Source organism: Histomonas meleagridis, assembly GCF_020186115.1.
Source record: "Histomonas meleagridis strain 2922-C6/04-10x chromosome Unknown contig_4, whole genome shotgun sequence".
Classification (NCBI taxonomy): Eukaryota; Parabasalia; order Tritrichomonadida; family Dientamoebidae; genus Histomonas; species Histomonas meleagridis.
Genome location: NW_027150883.1, coordinates 267,510 through 294,829, shown reverse-complemented (window position 1 = coordinate 294,829; position 27,320 = coordinate 267,510). Strand labels below are relative to the sequence as shown.

Here is a 27,320-nt window from a genome sequence, read left to right as displayed (position 1 = left end):
AAAAGATTAAATTTTTATTAGATGTTAACACTTTTTTGTTTCTTTGCTTCTTTTCCTTTCTTCAAAAACAAAATCAATGTCAGTAAAGTAACTAACGAAATGAACACATTTGCCACCTTAAATATTACTATCAAGTCAGCATCTTTTAATAACATTAAAATTATCGACACACATGCAGAAGTTGGCACTCTCAATAATCCTATGAAAATATTGCTCCAAATCTTTCAGCAAAACTCTCAGTGATCGAAGAGTACTCAAGAGAAAAAGGTTATGAAAACTTGCTATAAATAGACCCACCGTAGAGAGACAAACAGTTTTTGAAAATACAATTATGGGTTATTATGCTTGCTGTTATTTGACCAACAATTTCAACTATTTAATGCTTCTTCAATTTTTTGTAAATCAAAAATGTTATCTGAGAACATTTATTTTTTTCATGTAATACTTTTGAGGATTCCTGCTAATGGCTAATGTGCCACTGCCTCTTCAAACACTTTTGCACCAATGAAACCAGTAGCTCCAATATCAGCAAATTTCATCCTAAAAAATGAAGTGGTCAATTTATTATTACTCAATTTTTGAGTTCTCATTTCATTAAAAACAAGAATTGCTTAAGTACATTAGTAATTAAAGTTGTTTTTAAAAATGTAAAGTGGTTATTATATCATATTATATAAAGCAAATTATTATTTAAGAAAATATTTTCAGTTTAATTTGCATTTTAATTTTGACTATTATTTAAAATTTAATTCATTTCTGCATTTTTCACTTATGTTATAAATTATTATATTTCACAGTATCAAATAATATTTTCATTACCGAAATTTTACTATGATGAAAAATCATTTCTCATTTTTCTTATGAAAATAATAATAATTATGCATATCACAATAACAACAATTACCACAGATACTGTAATACCAACTATTTTCGCAGCATCGACATTTTGAGGCACTTCATTGTCAGCCTCTGTTGCGTCTTGATTTAATGTGAAATACTTCAACAGCACTTCTTTACGTGGTGTTGTTTCAACTCTTTCTCCACCTAATGATGTATGTTCCACGCTCCATCCATCCCATTCTCTAAATGCGTGATAAGTCCAATCCCATTGATGTTCTTCAGCAATTTTAATCACGTCCTCGATATAAAGTTCAGCACCTTCAGCCCATAGTATTGCCGAGAATTCGCCTACATAAATCTTTGCGTTATGCATATTTTGGAAATCAATTATTTGTTGATATTGGGATTCTAATGTTGTTTTGTTATAATACTTATGATTATATGTTCCTGGATAAGCGCCAGTGTTATTTTGTGCTGATCCAACACCTTGATGAGTATAACTAGATGGATCATATATATGAACTGTATATATAATATCTTTCATTGGAAATGCATAATAATTATAATTAACAGTGGAATCAGGCCAATAATGGAACTCAACAATTATCGGCGTGTATGGATCAATTTCGCGAATGATATTAGCTACATTATATTGACTTTGAACATAATGAATATTATCGTCATTACTCCAAAGTGGTTCATTAACTAAATCATAAGCCCAGACCATTGGAGAATCTTTAAATCGAGTCGCTATCTTCCGCCAGACTTCAATAAATGCATCATGTAATGTTTCGTTTCGATACATCCGATTAATTGTATCTTTGCCGCCGGGTGTATGATGTAAATCAATGACTATCCATAGCTTAAGTTTTTGTGCTGTCTGTAAAACTAATTCAAGTTCATCAAGTTTACGGTCAATCCATTCATTATATTGAGTGAGATTATTATCATCGCCATTATATGAATTGATTTGCCATCGGAAGATGTTTCCGCCCCAACTTTTGAAATCGACAAAATCTTCTTCATGATAAACAACAGGGGACATAGCACCGCGTGCTCTTCCTCGAGATGTAACACGACGTGTATATTCACATTGGTAATCAAGTGGAACAGTGAAATCTGGCTCATGACTCTTTTTGATTTCAAATGTCATATTACTAAAGTAAACAGTTCCCGTGGAATCTTGAAGACCAAGAAACAGACGGCCATCAGAAAGAAAATCGGTGGCAAATGTGATGATTTCAAAGCTTACTTTGGTCCATGAATTGGTTCCATATGTTATTGTGCTTTGAGCCGGATAAAGTGTTACATTGTTCTTGTTATATACATACATGAGTTTAATTCCATTGAAACTTTGTTGTGGTTGAGAAACATCTTCAGACGCTATATAAGCAGTAATATAAAGTGTGTAATGTGCAAATTCCTCCACCGAAAAATTATAGTAGGCACCATGGGAAGTCGATTTTTTTGATTCATCAGTCCATTGAACTTTCAAACATTTGCGACCTGAATATTCTGTTAATTGTACATAATCTGGGAAACTGATGAAATATTTATCAGACGTAAAGTCTTCTACACGAACAACATCGGATAGAGCTAGACATATCAGATGGAAGAAAAACATGAATTTTTTTTGTTAGGTAAATCTGGAGTTAAACTGTTGAAAATTGAACGTTGTTGTCAAATTCTGAAATTCAAAATTCAATTAAACTTCGAATGAAGAATAACCCAAAAAACATCGATCGACTTTTCTGCACTGTCTGTAGTTGAAGTACTTTGCAATTCTTACATTTATTCATAATGGTATCATAATTTATGATTGAAAAAGTTTTTCACAATGTAGGAATTTTCCATCATTTTAATCAGACAAAGAAAATAAACGCTTGTGATTTCATTCCCTTTTAATAATAATTTTGAAAAAATTTTAATACTTTCATTAATGTATTGTTTACACAAACTTTACAAATATAATCTAATTTTTTAATGAAGGCCGTTAATAAACTTAGTCACTCTCTCAAGAACAAATGCACCTGCAACAAAGCATCCGAAATTGATCGCAAACTTCTTAATGCCTGCTTTAACCTCATCCTCGCCATTTTCCTCAACAAGTTTTTCGTACCAACTCTTTGCTTTTTTAACATGCATTTGGGAGCGATTTGCGTTGCGCGTTCCAAGATTGTTGAATGTTTCAATTGTTGGCTCATTAGTGTTCATGGTTCCTACAGGAAATTCGGTTGGTGGCTGTGGAGTTGGGTCAACACCTTGTCTGAGCTCTAAAATTTGTTGTTGTTCATCATTTCCTTGGATTTCTTCGATATTTTCTTCATCAGATTTTGTTTGAGTTTCTTCTTGGTTTTTATCTTCAATTTCTTCAACTTGCTCCTCTTCTTCGTGGTAATTATTTGCGTTTTCGGCTTTTGAATCTACTATATTTTCATTTTTATTATCTGTTGTATTTTTTTCCTCTATAATTTTCTCATTACAAAGAATTTCTCCTTCGGGATTTTCTTGAGTTTCATTTTTGTTTTCTTCTACATTTTCTTGAGTTTGCTTCTCTTCATGATTTGATTTTTCATTTGATTCTTCTTCAATATTTTGTTCACCAGAAGTTTCATTGTTTTGCATACCATTTATATCTGTGGATTGCTTTTCCTGTGTGCCCAAATTTTGAGATTCAAAAGATTGATTAACATCTTTATCATTTACTTCATTGGTTTCTTCATCGGCAGGAAGCTGTTGTTCTTCTGATGGTAATTGTTCCTTGTTTGCTTCATCATTGCTCATTTTGGCCGAAAAATTTATTCCAAAACCGTTAAATCCAAAAAATCGGTTTTTCATTAAAACATTCGCTTTGAGCTCAATAAAAAACATCGAGCCGAAATGACATTACAAACAATTTTATTTCTTGGTAGGATTATGATATATTATCTTATCATATCTTTTTAATTCTTCCATCAAATCCTTGTTTTCATCATATAAACGTACAATTTCTAGGTCTATTTTAGTTAAGCTTTTTCCATAATTTTGGTTTCCTTGTTTAGAATCATTTTTTGTCATTTCATTTTCTTTAATGTTCTGAATTTCTTTTGATAATTTCTCATTTGTTCTTTTTATTGACTTTAACTCAGTATTTAATTCTTCAATTTGTCTTTGATATATAAGATTTTTCAATGTATTTTGTTTTTGCATATTACTCTTTCTTAGATTTATTTCGGCTTCTAATTGCGAGTTTTGTTTTGTTTTCTGTATTTCTTTTTTATATTGTTCCTTTAAATCGTTAATTTCTTTTTTCTGTTTTTCCTTTAAATTTTCGATTTCACTTATAGATTCCTTTTGATAATTCTCAATTTCATTTGATACATCAATTATTTCTTCATGTAACCTTTCTTTTTTCTTATTATTTGATAATTTTTTATCATGTAATATTCTTTCCATTTCTTCAACTTGCCTATTTAGTTCTTCAATCATCATATCTTTTTCTTCTATTATTTCTTTTGTCTCTCTCTTTAATTTTTCTACGTTATTTGTATTCATTTTTCCAAATTTTCTTATTCCAGAAGACGATTAAAAAGTAAACGAATTTTTACATTTATTTGCTGATTAAATTTCTTCATATTAAAACTATTTCATAGAACTTTAAAGTTTATTTATTGATATTTTTAATAGCGAATTCCAAAATTCCGACATACTCCTTCAACACTTTGGAGTTCGGGAATTGGATCAAAGCTGCCTGCAGCAGCTCCTCTTTCTTCGGGTGTTCCAACATCACAGCCAGCGCGACCACCTTTTCTATTATTTGTCTATATTTCGAGTATTTATCGACCAACTTCATCACAGTTGGGAGGACCGAATGGTTTTCCTTCAGTTGATTTACGAGTCCATTTTTTGCGCACATATACAAATATTTAAGGAACATGTTAATGTCGTCCGGGTCATTGTTATGTGTTGTTATCATTAGTGTTGTGAACTGAATAATTTTCAGCTTTTGTATTGCTTCAGTTGTGTAAGGAATTGCCTCGATTAATATCCAATATATATCTCTGATTACTTCGATTTTCTTGTTATTAGCTATAGCGATTGGCATTATGTTCTCGATGCAATCCAAGGCGAATTTCTTCTTTTCGGGAGTGTTCCCTTCTTCAGTAGTACATTGGAATATCTTCGTCATGATAATGAAACATATATTGAGTATCAAATGATTTGTCTTGTTCGTCTTTAACATTTCAAAGACCCAATTCATTGCTTCGCCATTACGTATTTCCAAAACAATTTTCTCGCTAAATGTTAACTTTGTTAACAAGTTGAATGAGTTCGTTGTTTTGTATTTTAATATCAAATTTAATATGTTTCGTTTCTCTAATATTTCGATTGTTCCATTTTTGTTTGTTACAACTCGAAATATAATTAAAAATAATTTGTCAAATTCTTCTTCGCTTAATTCTAAGTTAAAACAATCGATGAACGCTTCGAGAAGTTCAGACTTGGCAAAATGTGAATATAATTCTTTCGGACAGAAATATACAATACCAACAATATCCTCAATGATGGTGACATTGTCTTTGTACTCTAAAAGAGCTTTGTCAATGCCTTGAACATTACGCCATGCATCTTTATAGCCATTACGAACAAAAAATGAAATGATAGCTAACATGATATCGACTACTGATTCAGAGGTAAGATGAAGCTGAAGGATTCCAAGTAATAATTCGGGAATTCCGGCTTGATCTAGATATGTGAGTGTCTCGCGAGTGATTGTTCCGCCATTAAGAAGCTTAAGAATTTCATGGAATGTTGGCGTAAGCTCTTTTTGATCAAATAAATTGTTACATAAGTCACTAAATGGTTTAAGTTTTTCATCATTCTTATTAATTTTGGGGATACCATAGTTGTTTAAAAGACACTCATCAATAAATTGACTGCCTAGTCCTTTGGGATTGATTAAAATGGCTTTGTTATAATAACTGATGGCTTCCATGATATCACCTTGCTTTTCTTTGATTTGTCCCTGACGAATAAAGGCATTACTGAAATGTGGATAAAGAATATCTTTACGTTTGTGTTGCGTTTTTTCAAATTCTCTAGGACGCATCATATCAAAAACTGTAATTGCTTCAATTGAAGCTTTAGATGCTTTATCAAGTTCACCAATTTCAATATAACATTGTGAAGCCAAGTTAAAGCAATTCATTTTTATTGCAGCTTTTTTATCATTATCAACAAATAAATTGTCAGTCACCATTTTGAAGTCTTTTACTGCTTCTTGATAATTATGTTTTTTCATACGTTCTACTCCCATTTTTTTACGATTCATTAATCCTTCGAAAGTAAAGCCATCATTCATTGGTTTTAAGTGGGTGTGGGAAAGTGACGGTTGTCGTTGAAAAAGTAAAATAAACGAACTCGATTCAAAACTTCATTTCACATTTCAATTTTTATTAATTACATTTTTTTAAATTTATTTATTTCTAGAAACGTCCAAAAATGAACAAGTATTTATAGAATTATCATCCATGATGAAATATAATTTTAGGTCATTCATAGAATATGCGAAATCTAGAACTTTATGTTCGACTCTTAACCAGAAAATAGTTTCGAGATCATAAGCTCTTAAGATATGAATCTTTCCATCATCTTGAGCAATAACCAAAAACGCCGAAGCGTCGAAATTTTCAATAATTTTAGCAGCAGTAGAAATACCATTAATTTCGATTTCTTTTATAATTCGACAACTCATATCAACTAACATTATCTTAGTTTTATTATTCATTTCATGATAAACATCAAATAATAAAATGTAAATTCCAAGATTTGATATTAAAATCGATTTCGGAACTTCATTAATTTTCGATTTATGTAAAAATTCGCCATTTTTTAATGATGATATTACAAAGTTACCATTAGTATCACAACTAACAACAACTTGTAACATCATAGATACTGCTAACGCTGCAATAGGATAAATATGTGCAACAATTAATGAAATCGGAATTCCAGAATCTAAATTCCATACAATAATTGATGAATCATCTGAACCTGTGATACAAAAATCTTTATCTGCTACAATTATAGAGATAGCTGTTAAATGTTGTTTGGATGATTCATACTTTTTAGTCTTGGATATCCTCCAAAATGTATGTGAATAAGGTTCAGAAAACAAAACATATGATTCTTTCTTATAATTTGTGCCTAAAATAATTCTTTCATTAGGAACTTGCATTGTTAATATTGTTTGAGGATCTTTTAATAATTCAATATTATCATTTTCAAACACATAACTAACAAATTTCCCATCATTTAATAATATATCAAAACCGTTTTCGTTTGTTTTGATTTTGATCGGCATTTTTTCGAACTTTTTCAATGTTTTATGCTGTAAAGTTAATGCATTTGCATTATGTAATAATAATGAAAAAGGAGGTTTAAATTGTCTTTGAGGATGCGAAGTATTAAATAACTTATTCGGAGTTATACCGAAGTTAGCAGCATGTTGTTGAATTGTCGGAATTGAATCAGGTTCTTGTGTAATTGATATCGAATTTGAATACGGATGAAACAGATTATTATATTCTATTAAATCTTGTTTACACCCGAATATTAAATCGATCCATTCATTTAAATGTTCTGATACATATCTAGATTCTAATGCTATTCTATTCATTACTATATAACTTAAATGACTTTTAGCCCATTTTGGTAAAGCTACATCACCAACAGGTTGTGTAACACCATCAGAATTATAATAATTACCTAAGTCATAGTTATCTTCATTAATTAAGAATTCAGGTGTTGAATAAAACTCAGGAATTAATTCTCTAAAATCATTTAATGCATTATATATTGAATTCCATGTAGAACGGATTCCTGTAAATAATCGATTCGGATTATCGAATTTACCTTTTTGTAATTGGATATGTAACGTAGTAAATGGTTCTTTCCGTATTAAAAATGATATTACATATGCAGGCGCTGAATAATGGAATCGATATAGACATGAAAAAGGTGAATCTCTTGAATCATCATATAATTCCCTTAAACTACGAAGTCGATCTTCATTTAATGCTCCAATCGGTTTAGATAAATCTCGATATATTGACTTATCATAAAAATCAAGAACTTTATTATCATAATCTTGAATAACCCATGGATAAATTGGGTATTGACTTAAGTCATGGAATGATCGACCACTTAACATGTTTAACCAATAAATATATTCATAATTACTAATGTTACCATTCATCCATTTAAGTTGTAGTTTCAAATTAGTAAATAATTTATGTGCTGATCCTGTTTGAATGAATAAAAGATTTTTAGGTTTAAACTTTTGGATTTCGGTGAAAAACATTGTGCGATGTTTATTATTTTGTAATATGAAGAAAAATGATGTATCATAATCAGTAAAGACTTCAATCGCTGTATCGATATGTAAATATTTACGTTTAAGTATGAATTTGATTTCATTTAATGGAATTTCTATTAATTTTGATGTCTTATCTAGTAAATCACCAAATGCATCTGTCGTTTGTTTAGCTTCAAAATATATTGCCGAATTTGATACATACATTGTGCCTTTGAAATACTTTGTAACTGTAACCATTTGTGAATCTAATTCTAATGTATAATTATCTGGTGATTCAATCGCATCGTCTTTGGATTCAATTTCGATGTGTTGTAAAGATTTCAATTGGTTGTCACTTTCGCCCGAATCACGCAAAAGTGACGCGTCTTTATGATCAGTAAAATGTCGATTAACTTTAAACTTATTACGGCGACCTATTAAATCTAATACAGTACTGAATTTATAATGTGGGTTTTCAGGTATTGTATTCCATGGACCACCATTTTGATTATGTAATGATTTAATAAGATTTCTCCAGAAATGGATATCACTACTTTTAATTCGGGAAATTTCAGTTGTAAAGTTTGTGACTTTATTATATAATAATGGATAAATCGGATTAAGTTTTTGGAATGTATCAATGAAGAATCGTTGAAATGCATCTTTTAATGAATTATTTAATGTTAACAAAGATTTAGTAAATTCTTTTTCATATAAAGGAATGATATTTGTGAATTCTTTTGTGACATTTTCTTTTAATTCTGTTGATAATTCATTGATTGGAACTTTTGATGTGTTTTTACTTTGATCAATAATTTTAATAATTTCTAATATTTCATTTAAACATTTTTCATCTTTAACAAAAGAATTATATAATATTATAAATCCGTCGAGATAATTTGAACTTAAATTATTTTTCTTAATATTTTCGAATAGATTTTCTAATAAACTTTTTGCATCGATTGGAAGTTGAGTTGAAATTAATTGGATATAATAACAAATTAAAGTGAAATTATTAATATTTGGTATTAATTGTGATTTCTTATTATAGAAATTAATACCTTTCGATATTAAATTCCGAGTAGAAAATATTAAACTACTTAAATCTTTATAATTTAATTCTAAGTTTAATTGGAAATCAAATTTAAAATCATTTTGCATTACAATTCTTTGTGCAAAACTATGAATAGAATCAGGTTCAGAAATATTTTGTTTTTCATTTCGTTTAAAGAAAATAAATTTATGTAACTCTAAAATTAAATCTTCGGAATCTTCTTTAAATATGCTTACAGATAAAATTTCTTTTATAGTTTCTAATACATTAATTCCATTTAAATAACAAATTAAATAAAGTTCTTTTATACTATTAAATATATTTTCTTTTGATGTTAATATGATTTCTTCAATAGTTTGAATCCATTCCGTTGTGTTTTTATCACAAATAGATATTAATATTAACCAAGTGATCCAAAACTTACATTTATAACAATTCTTTCTTGATTCTTCATTAGAATCGAAACTTTTCTTTAAATGATCACAATATTTATGACGTGTATCTTCATTAGAAATGAAAATACAATAAGAAAAAATGGGTAAAAATTGTGGATATTCAATAACTTTATATGTATCGAAATCAAATGATTGACAAATATGTGGAAACTCATCATAATCAAAAGTTTTATATATATAATTCATTATATTAATTAAAGCTAAATCAGAATGTTCACTAATATTAAATAATCGAATAGTATTAATTATTTCGATACTTAAATTGTCATCTTGAAGTATAGAATGTACATAATAAATACAATTCAATGAAATTAATCGTGAATTTTCACATCGTGAATTAATTCCCTCAATAAAAATAGTATAAAATCCAATTTCTTCTAAAAACTTAATTAAATGTGTTGAACGATTTGATATTAAATGGATAATTAATTCCATTGAATATACAAATAATTCATCAGTCGAATTTAATTGGATTGCAGAACTAATTAATACTTTCGAATCTTCATCAGTGAATTTAGTTTCGGATAATAACATTAAAAAGTTCCAAAATTTCGCTAATATTTCTCCAGTAGCAGATTCAAATACTGAACAAAACATTATTAACATATCATGAAAAGATAAAACTTGTGTAAATAAATCAGGATCATTTTGTAATAATCCAACAAATACATTCGAAAATAATAAAATTTGATTTTCTTGATCAATTTGTTTCCATAATAAAAAGTTACCAAAAATATATTTTAACATTTCTCTTTTTAAGTTTTGATTTTTAACTATTCGATACATTGAATATAAAGTCTCAAAACAACATACATTTAAATATGTACTATTATTAGTAAACAATAAATAACCTAAAGCTCTAAAGAAATGTTGATTTTCAAATTGACTTTCATTATTTTCTAAAATTTTTTGTGTTAACTCAATTAAACATGAGAAATATTCAGAGGAATTTGATCGGTCCGATATATTATCGAATAAAGGTAAAAATATTTGTGGACCACCAGAAACATGAATTGCATCGAAAAACGATGTTGAAAAAGGAATTGTTATACCAGTAAACACAGTTTTAGTTAAAGAGTTATATTTAGTTGAAGAAGGAGATAAAGAAATCAAGAAATTATCTTCTTTAGAAGAAATATTAATATAAGAAATGAAAGAATTAATTCCTTTGATTTTAAATGTTACTAATGAAGGATCGAAATAAAATTTATTATTAATAGTACCAGGGACGAAAGCAAATGTTTGAATATCATCATCAATACAAAAAGTAATTGTCGTCTTAAACATTTTTAATGTAAGTTTTAACCATTTTGAAGTTTGTAATTTAGTTGAAAGTTGAATTTGACTTTCAGTATCATTTGTAAACAAAGATAAAATAACTTTATTTTGGAAAGAATATAATATAAGTCGTTGAGTTAATGAGAATATCTTAAAAATCGGTGACATTCCAACTTGTTGTTTCAAAAATAATATTTTCATTTCGATGATGAAATTATTTGGAATTTCAAACTTATCAATTCTAAACAAAGATTTTGATGTAAAATGGAAAAATGAATTTGGATCCGAAGAATTTGTTTTAAATTTTATCATTTTTAAAAGTGATTTAAGAAGTTTTATTGATATATTATTTTGACTTTGAGAAATTATTTTAAATGTATAAGTTAAATCTCTTAAACCAAAAAACGAAGCTCCGATTTGAGAAAATAAATCAAATACTAAATCATTTGGATTATCTTTTAAGAAATCAAGTAAACCAGGAATTAAATTAGCTCTAAAACATTGATATCTATTTACAATTGAAGTTTGTGTCATTTTCTCAAGAAATTGGAAAATATTTTCTTGATAACATTTAAATTTAACAAGATAAAATAATAATTGAATGCCTTCAATAACATATAATGATGAATCATATATCGAAAGTTTCTTAAGTAATTCTATTGTTTGATTATCTATTTTAGTTTCATCAATTCCTTTTTTAAGATTAATTAAGAAATTGTTTTGTTGATTTGATATTTCATTTCGAATAACTGGTGAAAGTGAACAATAAATAGCGAAGAAATGTATAATTTGATTTAGAAATGAATCATTTCCACTTTTAGAGAACTCATAAGGGATTTTACTAAATAAATCGATAAAACCTAATTTAATAAATGCATTAGTAACATTAATTTTATTCGTAGCTAATGATACTAATATCATTTCGATTAAACTTTGTATTAAATGTTGCCAATTTGGATCTTTACAATTTTCGAAACTTATTTTTATTAATATTTTAAATTGCTTTAATAATAAAGTGATATCATTCATTTGGAAACCTTTTGTAATTATATCACTTGCGATTTCGAAAACATCTTTTTCAAATAATAACTCAGTTAAGAACTCGACTTGTTTATTATTTTTAAACAAAAAATCAAAACTATTTACATCTTGTGTAATTGAGTTATAAAATATAACAATCATTTTTTTAGATTTTAACATTGCTATAGTTTCTTCATTTTCTAAATCTTTATTATTTAATAAATAACTTTTATAAGTTTTATAACAATCAATTAACATATCAAGTATATTAGTATGAAACAAATTAGATAAAAATGAATCACTAACAGATAACATAAAGTTAAAATATTTCACAATATTAAATAATGTAATTGGATGTTCAGGTCTTAAAAGGAAAGTAAAATGTTGAAGTAATTCACCTCCATCATCTTCACCAAAATTAAAGATAATAGAAAAAATTAAATCTTTTAGATTAACCAAATATTTACTACATTTATTTGTAAACACAAAATCATTAAATATTTTTGGTTGTATTAAAAATACCCATTGATGATTTTTATGCATTAACTCAACAACTGTTTTAACGTCACAAGCAAATAACACAGCAACTAAAATATAAAAATAATATAATGATTCTTGTTGTGAAAATATTATAATGATTTCTTCTAAAATTGATTCGTTCTCTGAACATATCGATGATAAAATTGTATAAATACTTGCCAAAATTGGATAACTTTGGAAATAAATCGGAGCAACAGAATTTAATTGATATGTTGTATCTTTTAACTCAAAGTTATCTTCTGCAAAAACATATTTTTGATAAATATCAAGATATTCATCAAGTTTTAATGTGGTTTCAATGTTTACTGGTTCAATATCAGGATGAAATTCAAGTTGTGAACTCCATTGGATAAAGATCATTATACTTGGAATAATATTCATCATTCGTGGCTTAAAATGTGATATTGTTTGTATAAGTTTCATTAAATTAATACCTAAATTTAAATATGTGTTTGATGCTTCTTTTGAAGTGATTCGCTCAAATACATTTTTGGATATATTAATAAGACTTGAAAATGTTTGATCATCAAAAAAGCTTAAAATATCATTGTTGCTCTGAATAAACTGACTAAATTCACCAAATTTATCATCATAACATTGGAAACATTCGAAGTTTTTGATGATGAATGTTAGTATCGGCTTTATTTCTTCACTTCTAATTTTTGTATTTTTGATAAAGTCTAAGAGCAAAAAAAATAGTATCATGATAAGATTAGAAAGAGACGTCTTTTGTTTCATATATTTAGTTAATGTTGTTAATAATGGTTGTAATAAATATAACATGTCAATTAAATATTTGGGACTTGTATGAAGTAAAGCTTGGATAATTGAAACATCATTGATATAAGTTTTAGGAAAAAATGTTGAAAAATTGTTTTCTAGAATATTTGGAAGTTGGGAATGAAGTTGATAATCCCAAGCAATATAAGCTCGAAACAAATGTGGGGAAGCATAATCGGCAATGTTAGTTAAAGAAATTTCATCAAAATGTGAATTGAGCAAAAGTTTAGAAAATTTGAAATAATGTGAAGAAATTGGTGAATCAAGATGAAATAAAACTAAAAGAGATTCCTTTGGATTGGATTCAATGGAATCTGATTCAGCTAATATTGCTTTTGTTTTTACATCAGGAAAATTAAAATTAGAATAATGTGCTTGTAATTGTGAATCTTTTGGAACATTTGTTATTTTTTGTCCTGTTTCTGATGTAAAATACTTTATCCATATGTTGTACTCCCTTTCTTCTAATTTAAATTTTTTAAATATCCGGAATTTTGCTTTTAAACCCTTCAGAGACATTTTTGTGGGTTTAAATTAAAACGGTTTTGACTCGCGGTTATTGATACAAAAAAAGCGGTTGTCCATAGAACATTGCGCAGTGTTTTTATTTTATATATTAAAAAAATAAATTTTCCTGTATACTTTATTTAATTAAACACAAAAGACATCAATTTGTTCGTATATATTAAATCAAAATTTATATTTTTTACTTCGACAAAAATAACTCTTTGAATCTGTACTCGGTGGAAATGTTCATCAAATCGATCTTTATTGTTAGAATCAGAAAGAGTATCAAAAACGTTTGGATTCGCTTTTAATTTCCAAAGTCATTTAGCTTAAAAAAGTCAGAAGAAAAAAATTAATTAATTTTATTGAATATTTATGAAATTAAACTGACATCAAGCATTCCATCAACACTGGATGCAAGTGCTTTGTATAATGGTAATGAATTCGTGAAATAAAGAATTGCAAATATCGACATTGCAAGAAATGAGAAACCAGCTATAGCTGCGAAGAAAACACCATAGAAGTTATTCTTACCACCAAACCATTGTAATGTCGCAATGATTAATACCTTTGTTCCTCCGAATGAGCTGACGTCAAAATTGTTCTGAATTTCGACGGTTATTGTATTTCCTGCAATTTTTGTGTCTTCGCTGTAGATTCCCCAAAGCTTACGGAACTTAGAGAAAGGTGCTGTTTGGACCCAGTTAACGAAGTGTTCATTTGTTTGATTTCCAGGGAATAATGTTTCATCAAGCCATTGATTAGCTAGAGCATATTCTGAACTTGGATGCTTAAAAATGCTCCTAAGGCCACTGGAAGCAATACCAGATTCACTGAGAGGTTTGGTAAAGCCTGTGATGGCAAATGTATCATTGAAAACAGACATTGGAAGAGTACCACATGGAACATATGCACCAGTTGTGAAGTTTGTTCCATTTTGAATCATAGGCGAACATGAGCTAAGTTGCGTTTTATCAGGTGCTTTACCTTGAAGTTGATCCCAATTAATTGAATCAGAATACATGAAGTTGTTTTGATAAAAATTAGTTAGTTGATAATAAACATAGAAAGGACCTATACTTCCCATATCCTTTTCGGTTAAGTTAATTGTTAGTTGACATTTTGGTGTAGTACAATTAGTATAATCGAATTCTTTTTCGAAAATTTCATTATTATTAACGAAGAAAGCGATACAAAAAGCTAAGGATACCAAGAAAAATGCCAAGTAAACGAAAGAAGCGGACAAAGGAGTCAAAAATGGACGACAAGCTGGAAGTCTTTGTTGCCTGAATTTACTTTGCGAATTTGGGATAGTTGCCACCACCTGCGGCTGGTTCATCTCTTCTTCGTAATTCTCTGTTAATGTGTTGAACTCGAGTCCAGACTCCATCTCAGTCTTGGAGAGGTTATTTGCCGTTCGAGTGTTGAAATGTTTACACCGGCTTTTTGAGTGGTACAAAAAATCATTAAAAACATTTTTTAAGGTTTATTTTACAAAATATTTTTTTTTTATGCCCATTTATCTGTAATTCTCTTATCATATTTCTGACAATTTTGTAACAGCATTAAAACGGCTGACGGGAATATACCGATTGTTGATATTTCATCTCTGTTAAATAATGAATCGAAAAAACCTCTTTGTATTACGAAATGTTGTAAGAACTTATTAATGGAATAAATATGTTTCAACTTTGAGCATGCCAAAACCCAAACTAAACAATCGTCTTGTTTTAAGTCTTTTGAGTTTTCACATAAAGTTGAAACGGTATTAATCATTTCGATTACATAATGTACCATTATCGATATGCCAGAATTCGATTTAATATGTCCTAATAAATCACGCGCACGTTCTAAGTATCGAAGTTTAAAGAAGAAAGACGACGCTTGTCTTTGTTCGATTTCTTTAATTATTTCATCCGAATGTTGTTCTAAGATTTTGTTTAAGATGATCGAACGTTTCCAATAATTATTCGATGATTTAGCAATGTTAAAACGTCGAAATGTAATATGATCAGTTAATCGATAATATAATATTCGACATATTTGTGATATATATTGTTCTTGGACATAAAATTCTTTTAAAGTTTTACTTGCAACTGATATAATTTTCTTGGCTTGCGTATCAAGAACTTTAATATCGCCAATGAATTCATGACTTCGAAACATTGCAACTTTAAAGTTTTCACGCATTGTATCGTTAATAAATATTTCGGTGATTTGTAATAACAAATGACTTTGTACATTTTTACGGATTTCTTGGACAATGTTTAAAGCATTTAACATTTTATTATATTGTGTTTGTAATGATGAATTTCGATCAGTTGCTTTTAATAATAATTTCGATCGATTTTCAGCAATGATATTAATTCGATTAATTAATTCATTATAGTCTTTAATGTTATTAATCGCATATGATATAACTGATGACGCTTGAAGGATATCTTTATCTTCAAAGAATAATGGAATGATTTTCGATAATAAGATAAACAAATCTTTAATACTTTTGATTTTAACTGAACTTAATAATGTTTCGAATTGTGGAAATTCAGTAATGATATTACATAATTGTTCGACATATGGATCATTTGATTTCTCTGTTTTGTTATTAAATACTTTTGTGGAGAATAATGACATGAATTCCATATTCTTCGCTGCATCAGTTACTTCTTTTTGTCGTAATATTACTATCTTAAAATGTTCAAATGCATATTGATTCTTCTCTGGTACTGTTTGTATTTGTTCTAATGCTTTATCAAGTTCCGGGAATTTATTCTTCGGTATACATAACGCTGCTTTATGTAATAATAATACATCAGTACCTTTAATTAATATTTCTTTTGGAAAGTTCGGATTAATACTTAATAATTCCGTCTCTTGAATCATTGGTATTAATTCGATATTAATTGAACATATCTTATTAATTATTTTATCTAAATCAACTTTGTCATAATCATCAAATACTTTAAGAATTTTCTCTTTAAAGATAATCGATGGTGATTTAGAATATTTTGTTCGAAAGATATCCGCAATGTCTTTAGATGGCATCCAATCTTTATGCGATGGATGCCATGGCTGTAATCCTAATACTTCAGGATTATCTAATGCTTCATTAATGAAACATTCGAAAAATAATAATTGGATATTAACATTAAGTTTCTTTAAATGACGCATTAAACGAAAGACGCCGCGTGGTAATAACTCTAAACAATCATATAATACATTAAGAACTTGTATCGCATACTCAAGAATTTGACTCCAATAATCAAATGGAGCAACACTTCCCGTTGATGGAATGGTTTGGAATGTGTTTTTGATGTTGCAAAGTTGTGATAATGAATAAAGTTTCACTATAATTGGCTCTAATGTTTGTAAATATGAAAACGATGAACCATTAAATAAATATGTGCGGAAAAATGTGGCAAATGGTTCATATTCCTCTGTGCTGGCTTTCACTTGTGGCATCTTTAAGCGAGTTTTTTGGGGAATTTTAAATTCTTTGTAATGGATTTTGTTTCGAAATTGTAAATTTGAAATTTGCTTTAAAACTTTATATAATAATTCATCTTCACACTTGCACCAGCCTTGTTGGAAAATGGTAAGTAAAAGAGAACTTGAAAGATTCTTAAGTTTGGTTGGTTCATGAAAACAATATTCATAGAGAATTTCTGCAAATATTTTGGGATTACGATGAAGCATTGACGCAAGATTAGAATAATAGTTAAGAACATTGAAACTAACAAAGTTTGGACAATACTCAAGTTTGGAAAATTTTAAACCTTGAAAAGATTGTGATTGTAATATTTTTTGGATTGATCCACTCGCCTCTTCTGATTGACTAATTTTCATACGTACAAGTGAGAGAAGTCGAAGTTCACAAATGAAATCATTTGAATACTTGATTAATCCAGTTGTTAATTCTTCTTGCTTTTTAGTTTGAGGATCGAGCTGAACTGCAATTGAAAATAAGTTGTTTTGAGTTTTAGATAGGCTTTCCAAAAGGAGTTCTTCGCTCATCCTTGAAAAGTTATTTTTGTACTTTTTCTGCACTTTATATTTCTTTTGAGAACTTTATATCGCTGGTGACACGTTCAAAATGTCATTTTTCCAAAAAATCAAAAATTAGATCAAATTTAGAACGCAAAAAATTTAATCATAATTCAAGAAAACTACAAACATAAACTGTAAACAACGAAAAAAATTAAAGAAAAACATTTTTTCTAAAAAAATAAAAACATAAATCTTCTGTTAATTAATCATAGATTAAAAAGAAATATGAAAAGATAACTAATGTAAGAATCACAGTATATGTTAACAAATACATTTTTTCTAAAAAAAATTAATTTGAAAATTTGAAAATAATTTTTAAATCTTAAAATTAAATTAATGAAAATTTACAAAGTCTTATTGTTTAGTTGAAAAAACTATGTAAAAATGATAACGTTTCTTTAGTTGAGAAATACTTACCAACCATATGAAAGCGGAGTATTGATTGTGTTTTCACTGCCGCTGAAGTCATCACTCCTCTTACGGCAGACATGACAAAATGCTACGATGATACCAATTAACAATAAGAAGAAAATACCAAGCAAGCATCCACCAATAGCTTTCCTTGCAACACCGAAAGAAGAATCGAAAACACTTTGGCATGTGTTATTTGAGGTATTTGAGTTCCAAGTATAGCAGTTAAATGTCTTTTCAAATGAAGATCTGAAATCAGGATTGGATTGGAACTCGCGAGAAATTACTTCTGAGATGGCACCACCAAGAGCTAAAATGACAATAGCCATAATCAATACGAAAATTGCGTATACAATGTAGATAATTGAAAGAATGCATTTGACGCATCTATTTTTTGAGAATGAAGCATAAATTCCGAAGATGAAAACAACGATTGAGATTACTAAAGCAATGATAAGACCTGTTTTCAAAGATGCTGAATATCCTTCAAAGTTCTTATTAACAGCGTATAAAGCAATAGAAAACAACGCAACAGTAGCGCCAACTGTTATGAGCGTTAACAGCGTGAAGCCAATGCCTCCAACAAACTTTCCGCACTTGCCCATTTTCAATCTGAGCCGACGGCAATTAACCGTCGGGTCAAATCTCGTTTGACACCTGAAATTGAATGGTAAACGATATTAGCTTGTATTTTCTGTCAAACCGGATTTTTACATCCGCCGAAGAAAAACCGATAAAAAATATTTTTTTCATCTTCAGAACATATTTATCAATAAATTTCAGAGTCAACAAAACACTAAAAGTATTTATCAATTATTTTTTTTTAATCATTAAACAATATTCTCAATGGAAATTGATTTTTTTTGAAGTAATTTTAGACGAATTTGACAATGGTTAAACAACTCAACTTTTTGATTAAAAAATTCGAATTTATACTCAAAATTGAAATGATACGATCACAATTTGTTTATTACAAGAATGCAATACCATCCAAAGATTCCCCATCCTTATTAATCAATCTCGGCACCACATTGAAGAAAATCGGTGGTGCAGGCAATGAATCTGTCAAATGTGCGAAGCATATGTCATAACATTGTCTTTTATGTTCGGCCTTAATTATCATATATCTTAAAATGATATTTCTCTCACCACTTAACTGATATGCCACTAAGCATTGATAGAAGTCAGCAGTACCTTTTTGTAATTGAAATGCGCCATGATCAAATCTATGTAACATCACAGCTCTACTTCTTAAAGCCATTTGTACCAAAGGCCTTAAGTTATGTGTTAAGAACGTAATCTTAAAAGAGCCGACTGGAGTTGTGAATGTAAAATCGGATTTTTTGGTCATTTGTTTAGCATTTACAAGTATCAAAGGTATGACAAATGATTCTTTTCCAGTATAAATTGCCATATATTCATCAAATATTATAACCTTCACTTGGTCTCTGTTTTTAAATGGTATTGATCGAGAGATAGCAAACTTTGGTCCGAAGAATGTTTTCAAATCTATGAAAAATTGCGGCCTAAAGATAAACAAAGGCTCTCTTTGTATTTCATCAATTTTTCCTAAGCAATGGACAATACTATAACCAATTGATTCTTCCATTGAAGAAACAAATTCTTTATCTTTTTGTGCAGATATAACTTTTAGATATTGTTTTGTCTTATTACATTGTACTTGTAACTTATCTTTTAAGATGTGGTTAAACAATGGCTTATTATCGACAACTATTAAATGTTCTTCAATTAATGAGATGATTTTAAATGTTGTATCAATCCAAATTAAAGGATAAGAAAAGAAGTCAATGAACTTTTCTTTATGAGTTTGCTTTATAATTTCTTCAAAGATATCGATTTGTGTTGTCGCATATAATGATGAATAAGAATCGATATCAATTGTTGTTAATATGTACAACAAATGATGTAATGACTTACTAAAGTAATATGGATAAGTTGATGAGTTCCTTCGTTGTAATATTTGATAAGATATAAATAATAATTTATCATAAAGTGATAAAAGCTTTGTTACAACTCCAGTAATTTTTTTGTTCTTAGAGAAGTGGATATTAATCTTCGTTAATGAACTCGAGAAGTTTTTCATCAATTCATGGTTCTGCTTTATGTACTTGATGAAATAGCGGCCGATCAGCTGACGCTTCCAATAATGATAGAGAAAACTTTGACATTCTTCATCAGTCGACAAAAGAAACGGCTGATCGTTTGCGTGAATTTTAGAGAGTTTAAATGAATTGTCAAATAATAACAAACACATATCAATGTCATTCTTAATAGCAGCGTAATGTATTGGTAATAATCCATTAGTAGTTCGAGAGTTAACATCGGAGCCTTTTTGTAACAAATATTTCACCATTTCTTTCGATTGAATATTTGTCGCAGCATGTAATGGAGTAATTCCTGTTTTATCACACGAGTTCACAGGATAACCATTTTCGATCAATGATTTCATTTTGTCGAAGTTATTACTTTTAATTGCTTCGACTAATGGATTCGGTACTCCTTGCGAATGTAACAGACTGATACAATCGATGTTTTTATGTTTCACTGCAATATCTAATGCAGTTTTACCTTTATTATTCTTCATTGTTAATATCGATAATACATTTGTTGTTGATAACAATGATATAAATATCTTTAACAACTCTTTCGACCCATATCTACAGATAGTATGAATTGGTGTTTCTCCTTTCGAATTAGTTTCGTTTGGCATTAAGTTCGTGTTCGTAATTACATCTTGAAGTCGTTCATAGACATCGATTTTATCCATGTAATGGAAAATGGTATTGTTTTCATTATCGCGGATCATTATATTGACATTATACTTTAACAATAACGTAATAATGTTCGATCGACGTAACATGATCGATAAATGTAATGGAGTACGGCCTAAGTCATCACCCATGTCAATGAGTTGATGACATTTCATAATCATTTGCGAGACACAGCCTGAACGTGCTTCAAAGATAATCGCCATGTGTAATATTGTCCCGCCGTGTAATACTCCGTCCGTCTTGTTGATGTATAACTCCATTGACTCCGCTTTACACGCACGTATAAATTGTGGGCCATATAACGAAAGTTGTGGACACTTGATGGACATGTTGGCAATTTGTTTGTAATCTGGTAAATCTAAGCTTTTGACGTTGTTTTTGCTGATGTCTGTGATACGTTCAATGTTAATTGTGCATTTGGTTAATGCTATTGATTCAGTAAGTGATAACATGCTTGAGAGTTCTAACGCTAATGCAAAGGCAACAGGAGTGATGCCAAATGATGTAATAATGTCAACTTTACACCCATTTGATAATAAGATTTGTATCGCATTATTGTCATGAACTAAAATGGCATAAAATAATGGAGTAAGACCTCGATTGTCAATGGCATCGATGGTTTCTGGCGTTACTAATGACGTTAATAATGTTTGTGAACCTGATAATGCTGCATAATGAAGAGCTATTGCTCCATCGGAATCTTTTTGTAACAAATCAGGCTTTTGTTCTAATAGCTGTTCAGCTAATGTAAATAATTTTCGCTTAATTAAACGAATTAGTAATGAATCTCCATCATCAGCAACTAACGATGGTGATAATGGAGAACTTAAAAGTATTTTCGCAATTTCAATACGTTTTAAGTCAGCTGCTAAAAATGTTGCCTTGGAGCATAAGTCTGGTGTGCACTTTGGGATAAGAATCGTAACGGTTTCGGTTGAGTCGGCTATGACAGCAAGCTCAAGAGCCGATAAACCGTCGGCATTCAATGTGCCGATAGAGGCGCCTGATTCAAGCAGACATTGACAAATTGAATAGTTGCCGATTCCTGCAGCAATGTGAAGTGGAGTGGACTTACGATATGGTGATGGTGCATCTATGTCAAGATCAGGATTAGAAAAAAGGTGATAAGTAATGGCTTGTAAATTGTTTGTTTTGACAGCTGTATGAAAAGAAGGTAATGCATTATAATCTTCAAGTAATTTAACAATTTTTGCATGATGAAAATGAATAGCAAGATCAAGAGGTGAATAAAACTTTAATTGATTGGAAAATGTTTCTTGTGATGATTCCATTTCATAAATGAGTTGCGATAAATCTGTGAGATTTTCAATCAGCAGATACCGGAAAGCTTCATAGCTTCCACGGTAAATGGCAAAATGAATTGGAGCCCAATTTTTAAATGAAGAATCACGAATAAGAACATGATTCTCCTTTAAAATTTGAAGCATTGTCACATCATTTAGCTCAGCTGCAATGTGGGCTGGCGTAATATGTTGATAATTAAAAAAATGATGTGTTGGAAATAAACTTATCAGATATTTTGCTGCATTGTATGCACGAGCTGCTGCAGCATAATGCAGTGTGGTGTTTCCTTGATAATCTGTTATTAATAAAGAATCCTCACCTGCATCTTCATTTGTCTGCTTTAAATGACTCTCTTGATCTGTTGCAGCCCAAAAATGGGTTATAATTGCGCCAAGCCCTTTTATGTGTGATGTATCAGTGACTTTGAAGAATGGAAGCGCTACAACATTATTTTGGGTCATTTTTATGTCACTTTCCAATGCCACTTTTTTTATAAGGTAATAAATAAAAAGATTAAGTAAAGTACTGATTTCATCTAAAAAGTTGTATCGTTACTCAATCACCACAAAAAAGAATAAACCAAACAATTTTTGTAAATTTAATGGAAAATTCTGAAACGATTGGTTTGATTCAATTGAATTTTTTTTGTCAACGGTTTATCTGGTGAAATACTGCAAACAATTTCAAGAATGCTCTTAATGGAAAAAATTATTTGAAATGTCTTTTTGATCATGTTTCTTCTATGCTCACTAATTATTTATGTTATGCATGAATTAGAATTGTGTAATAATAAAAAATTAATGTTTCATGAACATGTTTCTGATGTAAATTAGGAATATCTCTTTTTATATCATCAAAATAAATTTATAAAAATGATATATGATCTCTATTTATATTAAAAAAAAAATAAAAGATTTCTTCAAAGGAATTGAAATACATCAAATAGTTTTATTACATATTTCTAACAGCATCCGCTTTGTTTATGTTCACTTTTCTCTTCATATTCAGGCCTTAGCACACTATTAACTTGTGGAATTGTTTTTATAATTGATTCGAAAAGAGCATCGACAAGCGCATTATATAATTCTTTAATGTTATTGCCTGTCTTTGCTGATGTTTCAAAATATTTTGCATTGTAAGTATTTGCCCATTTTTCTATTTCTGAATTATCAACATCTCTTTCTTCAACCAAATCCGATTTGTTACCAACTAGGAAAAAAATAGCATTGTTACTACCAGATTCTTGATATGATTTAAGCCATGAATCAAGATTTTTAAAACTTTTTTTGTTTGTTATATCAAAAACAAAGAATACAGCAGAAGCGCCTCTATAATAAACAGATCCAAGACTTTTATATTGCTCTTGTCCAGCTGTATCACAAATTTGTATTTCTATTTTTTGGCCATCACGCTCTTCAATAAATGAATCAATTGCTGCGCCAATAGTGGTGGTTTGGTTCGAATCAAAAAAATCCTTGAGAAAGCGGTTAGCAATGCATGTCTTCCCAACTGATGAATCTCCAATTGTAACTACGCGGAATGTTACTTTGTCATCATCGACTAACATTTTGATTCAAAATTTTTGACTTTTTTGATCGGCAATCAATTCAAATCAAATTTATTTCAATACTGTCATTAAGCAAATATTTTTAAGCTTATTTTTTCTCTTTTATTTTATTTACAAAGCAAGATATTTTCATTTTAGCTTGAACAATTCAACTTCATGAATATTTATACAAATTTGAATTGATATACCGTTATTAATATTTCCCCATGAGACCAAAGGAGCTTTGCGACTGGGAAACACTTCTATCAATAAATCAAGCAATTTTTAGTATGAATGAGAAAATTTCCCTAGATTTTTAGGTTTAATAATCAACAAATTTGGTGAAATTCATACTTTATCTCATGATTTAATTATTATTCAAATGATATTATTTATTTGTAATTAGATATAATAATATAGATTTATTTTTGAATATTATAAAAGAAATAAGAGCATTTGAAGATAGTAATAAAATCAAATCTATTATATATGATGTATTTGGGAGAATTCTTAATAATAAACATACACATGAATCAGTTTAATCAATATTTGGTAATTATTTAAATTATTTGATACAGCACTTATACAAGAATCCAAAAAAGGTTATATAGAAATAGTTAAATTACTTCTTCAACATAAAGGAATTAATATTTTCCAAAAAAAATCCTAAAGGAAAATCTGCATTCACGCGTGCATTAGAAAATATTGATATTAATGCTAAAAAATATATTTGTGGAACAAAGGACTACTGAACACGAGTTTGAAGAACATCGCAATTCGATTGACAAAGCAAGACCAGTGATTAGCAATGTACAATAGATCTAATTAATTATTGAGCAATAATCGAAGCCCACGTTGGAACGTTATACACATTTAAAGTTGTATCATATAATAGTGAAGGCAAAGAAATCGTTAATTAACGATGTTAATGTTACTACGGGAATCAAATATTATAAATATCAAATTAACATAAATTCTAAATGTTATGTAGAAACTTTGGAAACATAGCGAATAATAATACTATTAAATTTACTACAGAAGATATTGTCTATCATAAATATCTTCATGTTGCTCCAGTTGACAAAGCAGACAACTTATAAAAAATATTTAGTGTTCGATTAAATTTCTCTACTAATACATTTTATAGAATAGGTTTTAAGAATTTCGTTTCTTCAAATTTAATTATTTCGTATTTATATCCCAAAATAACTGCAATCTTTCATATCCTGCATAATATGTATCATTTTAATGAAAGTTTTCCATGTAATTTATCAATGAATTGCAGCAAAAATATTCTTAAAAATCCACAAAAGATATTTTATACATTAATTACTTCTATATATTCAAACATAACTTTGTTCGTATTTATATTTTTTGTTTTTACTTTCTTTTCCAAAATTTATTTTAATCAGAAAATCATTCATCAAAAAACGAAGTTATTCTGATTTTAATGATTATATTTTTTGTTAATACAAAGCAATCATATGACGAAGAGACAAAAACACTCACAATATCTGATTCCAATGATTTTTCAAATGATTATATGAATGTTACTGAGCACGTTATAATTATTAATATTGGCGAGCTTGAAAGTAATGCATTCAGAGAATGGCCTTTATTAACAACAGTAATAATTGAAGAAACAGTTGGAAATATAAATAGTGGAGCATTTGCATCATGTAAACAATTAGAATATGTCCAATTTCCAGATAAATTCATGAGTGGAATTGGAGGTGGTGCATTTGCAGAATGTATTTCATTAAATAACATTACAATTCGTTGTAATAGCATCAGTGGTAAAGCATTTTATAAATGTACAGGACTTGAAACAATAACATTAGTTGTAGGCGTACGAAGTATTGGCTCAGATGCATTCAGAGGGTGTATAAACCTTGTGAATATTTATATACCAAGTTCAGTTACTTCGATTGGGAATCCATTTTTAGAATGTACGAAACTTCAATTTATTAATGTTTCAGAAGAAAATATTGGATATTCGAATTATGAAAATGATGGGGTTTTATATAATAATGAAATTACACAAATTATTAGTTATCCGAATATGAAAAGTAAAACATTTACTATTCCTACTTCAGTCATTTCTATTATGAATTATGCTTTTGCAAGTTGTAATAATTTAGAAAGAATTTTTATTGATGAAAATGTTCAATATATTAATTCATGTGCATTTGTTAATTGTACATCACTTCAATGTATTCATTTTAATGGAGAAACTTCACCAGAAATATAAAATGATGCATTTGTTAACATAAATGCGACAACATTTATGACATTAGAAACATATCAAAATGAAACATTTGGAAATATGAATATTACTAAGGGAACAACACTTGACGAATGTCTCCCGCCAACACGCACATTCACTGACTCAAATCCATTTACAAAATTAAATACATTTACAATTAGTAATACATTTATCAAATCGAATACATTTACGAAATCAAAAAATAACTTTGATTCGAATACTTATGTTGATACATTTTCAATGAATTTTACTTTCGTTAACACTTATACTTTAACTTATTCTTTATCGTTTATAAAAACTTTATCAATTTATGATTATATGTTCATAAAATCTTATTCAGTTACTTTCATTGAATCTGAAACTAAATATATTTATAGCGATTTCATATATTATAATTATACAATTATATATTATCCAGAATATTTTACTTATTATTCGAATTTCTTTTATATTTCTTATATCGAAGATGTAATAATAAACACTGATGATAATAATACATTAATTATCATTATAATTGTTATTGTAATTGTAATAATTATTGTATTTATAATGATAATAATAATATTTATGATTAAATATCAAAATAAGAAGCGGAAACAAAATGAAGAAAAAATGAATGTTTCAGATGAAAATAATAATAATATTAATGAAATCGATAATACATTTTCAGTTGGTATTAATAATTCAAATATTGAAGAAGATCCATTTGCAGACGATTTCAAAGAAGAAAAATTTATCAGTCAGATATAAATAAACATATTTTAAGTACATAATATTTTAATTTGTTTATTAATTTCATAAATACAAACATTTTTGTTATTTAGAAAATTTTATGTTTCTTCTATTATATGATTATTAGAATAAATCCAATTTATCCAAATCATAAACACTAAAAGTAAATGATAAATTATATTAAAGAAAAAATTGGAAATTTAGAGATATTGTGGTAAAAACGCATTCTTTTTTCAAAAATCAAAAGAAAGATATTTCAATTTCAAATAAGTGTTCGTCTTGAGTAGTTCTTCTTTTATTTGTGATAAATTAAGTTTGAACAAAAAGTAAATTATTATGAAAATAACAAATATATCGTTAATTCATTGTATATAATCAATGCATTTTTTAACATAATGAAGTATAAAATCA

At 28.5% G+C, this 27,320-nt stretch overlaps 8 protein-coding genes across 8 annotated transcripts; all 8 read right to left on the bottom strand.

The window, feature by feature from the left end:
- Positions 1 to 829: 829 nt before the first annotated feature.
- On the bottom strand, positions 830 to 2,464 carry GO595_005861 (cellulase family glycosylhydrolase; the record flags this gene model as incomplete). The annotated part of the gene is made up of 1 exon (XM_067919149.1): positions 830 to 2,464. One exon carries the CDS (start codon positions 2,462 to 2,464, stop codon positions 830 to 832), a length of 1,635 nt encoding a protein of 544 aa, XP_067773897.1.
- Positions 2,465 to 2,820: 356 nt separating this feature from the next.
- Positions 2,821 to 3,624, bottom strand: GO595_005860 (putative cec-1; the record flags this gene model as incomplete). Its single annotated transcript, XM_067919148.1, has 1 exon — positions 2,821 to 3,624. The coding sequence occupies one exon, from the start codon at positions 3,622 to 3,624 to the stop codon at positions 2,821 to 2,823; it is 804 nt and encodes a 267-aa protein (XP_067773896.1).
- An 859-nt stretch (positions 3,625 to 4,483) lies between these two features.
- Positions 4,484 to 6,181, bottom strand: GO595_005859 (uncharacterized protein; the record flags this gene model as incomplete). The annotated part of the gene is made up of 1 exon (XM_067919147.1): positions 4,484 to 6,181. One exon carries the CDS (start codon positions 6,179 to 6,181, stop codon positions 4,484 to 4,486), a length of 1,698 nt encoding a protein of 565 aa, XP_067773895.1.
- Positions 6,182 to 6,295: 114 nt separating this feature from the next.
- On the bottom strand, positions 6,296 to 8,077 carry GO595_005858 (Beige/BEACH domain containing protein; the record flags this gene model as incomplete). Its single annotated transcript, XM_067919146.1, has 1 exon — positions 6,296 to 8,077. The coding sequence occupies one exon, from the start codon at positions 8,075 to 8,077 to the stop codon at positions 6,296 to 6,298; it is 1,782 nt and encodes a 593-aa protein (XP_067773894.1).
- A 6,106-nt stretch (positions 8,078 to 14,183) lies between these two features.
- Positions 14,184 to 17,824, bottom strand: GO595_005857 (ALA-interacting subunit 3; the record flags this gene model as incomplete). Its single annotated transcript, XM_067919145.1, has 2 exons — positions 14,184 to 15,166; positions 16,312 to 17,824. The coding sequence occupies 2 exons, from the start codon at positions 17,822 to 17,824 to the stop codon at positions 14,184 to 14,186; spliced, it is 2,496 nt and encodes an 831-aa protein (XP_067773893.1).
- Positions 17,825 to 18,270: 446 nt separating this feature from the next.
- GO595_005856 (Tetraspanin family protein) lies at positions 18,271 to 18,873 on the bottom strand (the record flags this gene model as incomplete). Its single annotated transcript, XM_067919144.1, has 1 exon — positions 18,271 to 18,873. One exon carries the CDS (start codon positions 18,871 to 18,873, stop codon positions 18,271 to 18,273), a length of 603 nt encoding a protein of 200 aa, XP_067773892.1.
- A 365-nt stretch (positions 18,874 to 19,238) lies between these two features.
- On the bottom strand, positions 19,239 to 22,826 carry GO595_005855 (ankyrin repeat protein; the record flags this gene model as incomplete). The annotated part of the gene is made up of 1 exon (XM_067919143.1): positions 19,239 to 22,826. One exon carries the CDS (start codon positions 22,824 to 22,826, stop codon positions 19,239 to 19,241), a length of 3,588 nt encoding a protein of 1,195 aa, XP_067773891.1.
- Positions 22,827 to 23,326: 500 nt separating this feature from the next.
- Positions 23,327 to 23,932, bottom strand: GO595_005854 (Ras family protein; the record flags this gene model as incomplete). The annotated part of the gene is made up of 1 exon (XM_067919142.1): positions 23,327 to 23,932. One exon carries the CDS (start codon positions 23,930 to 23,932, stop codon positions 23,327 to 23,329), a length of 606 nt encoding a protein of 201 aa, XP_067773890.1.
- Between the last annotated feature and the right edge of the window lie 3,388 nt (positions 23,933 to 27,320).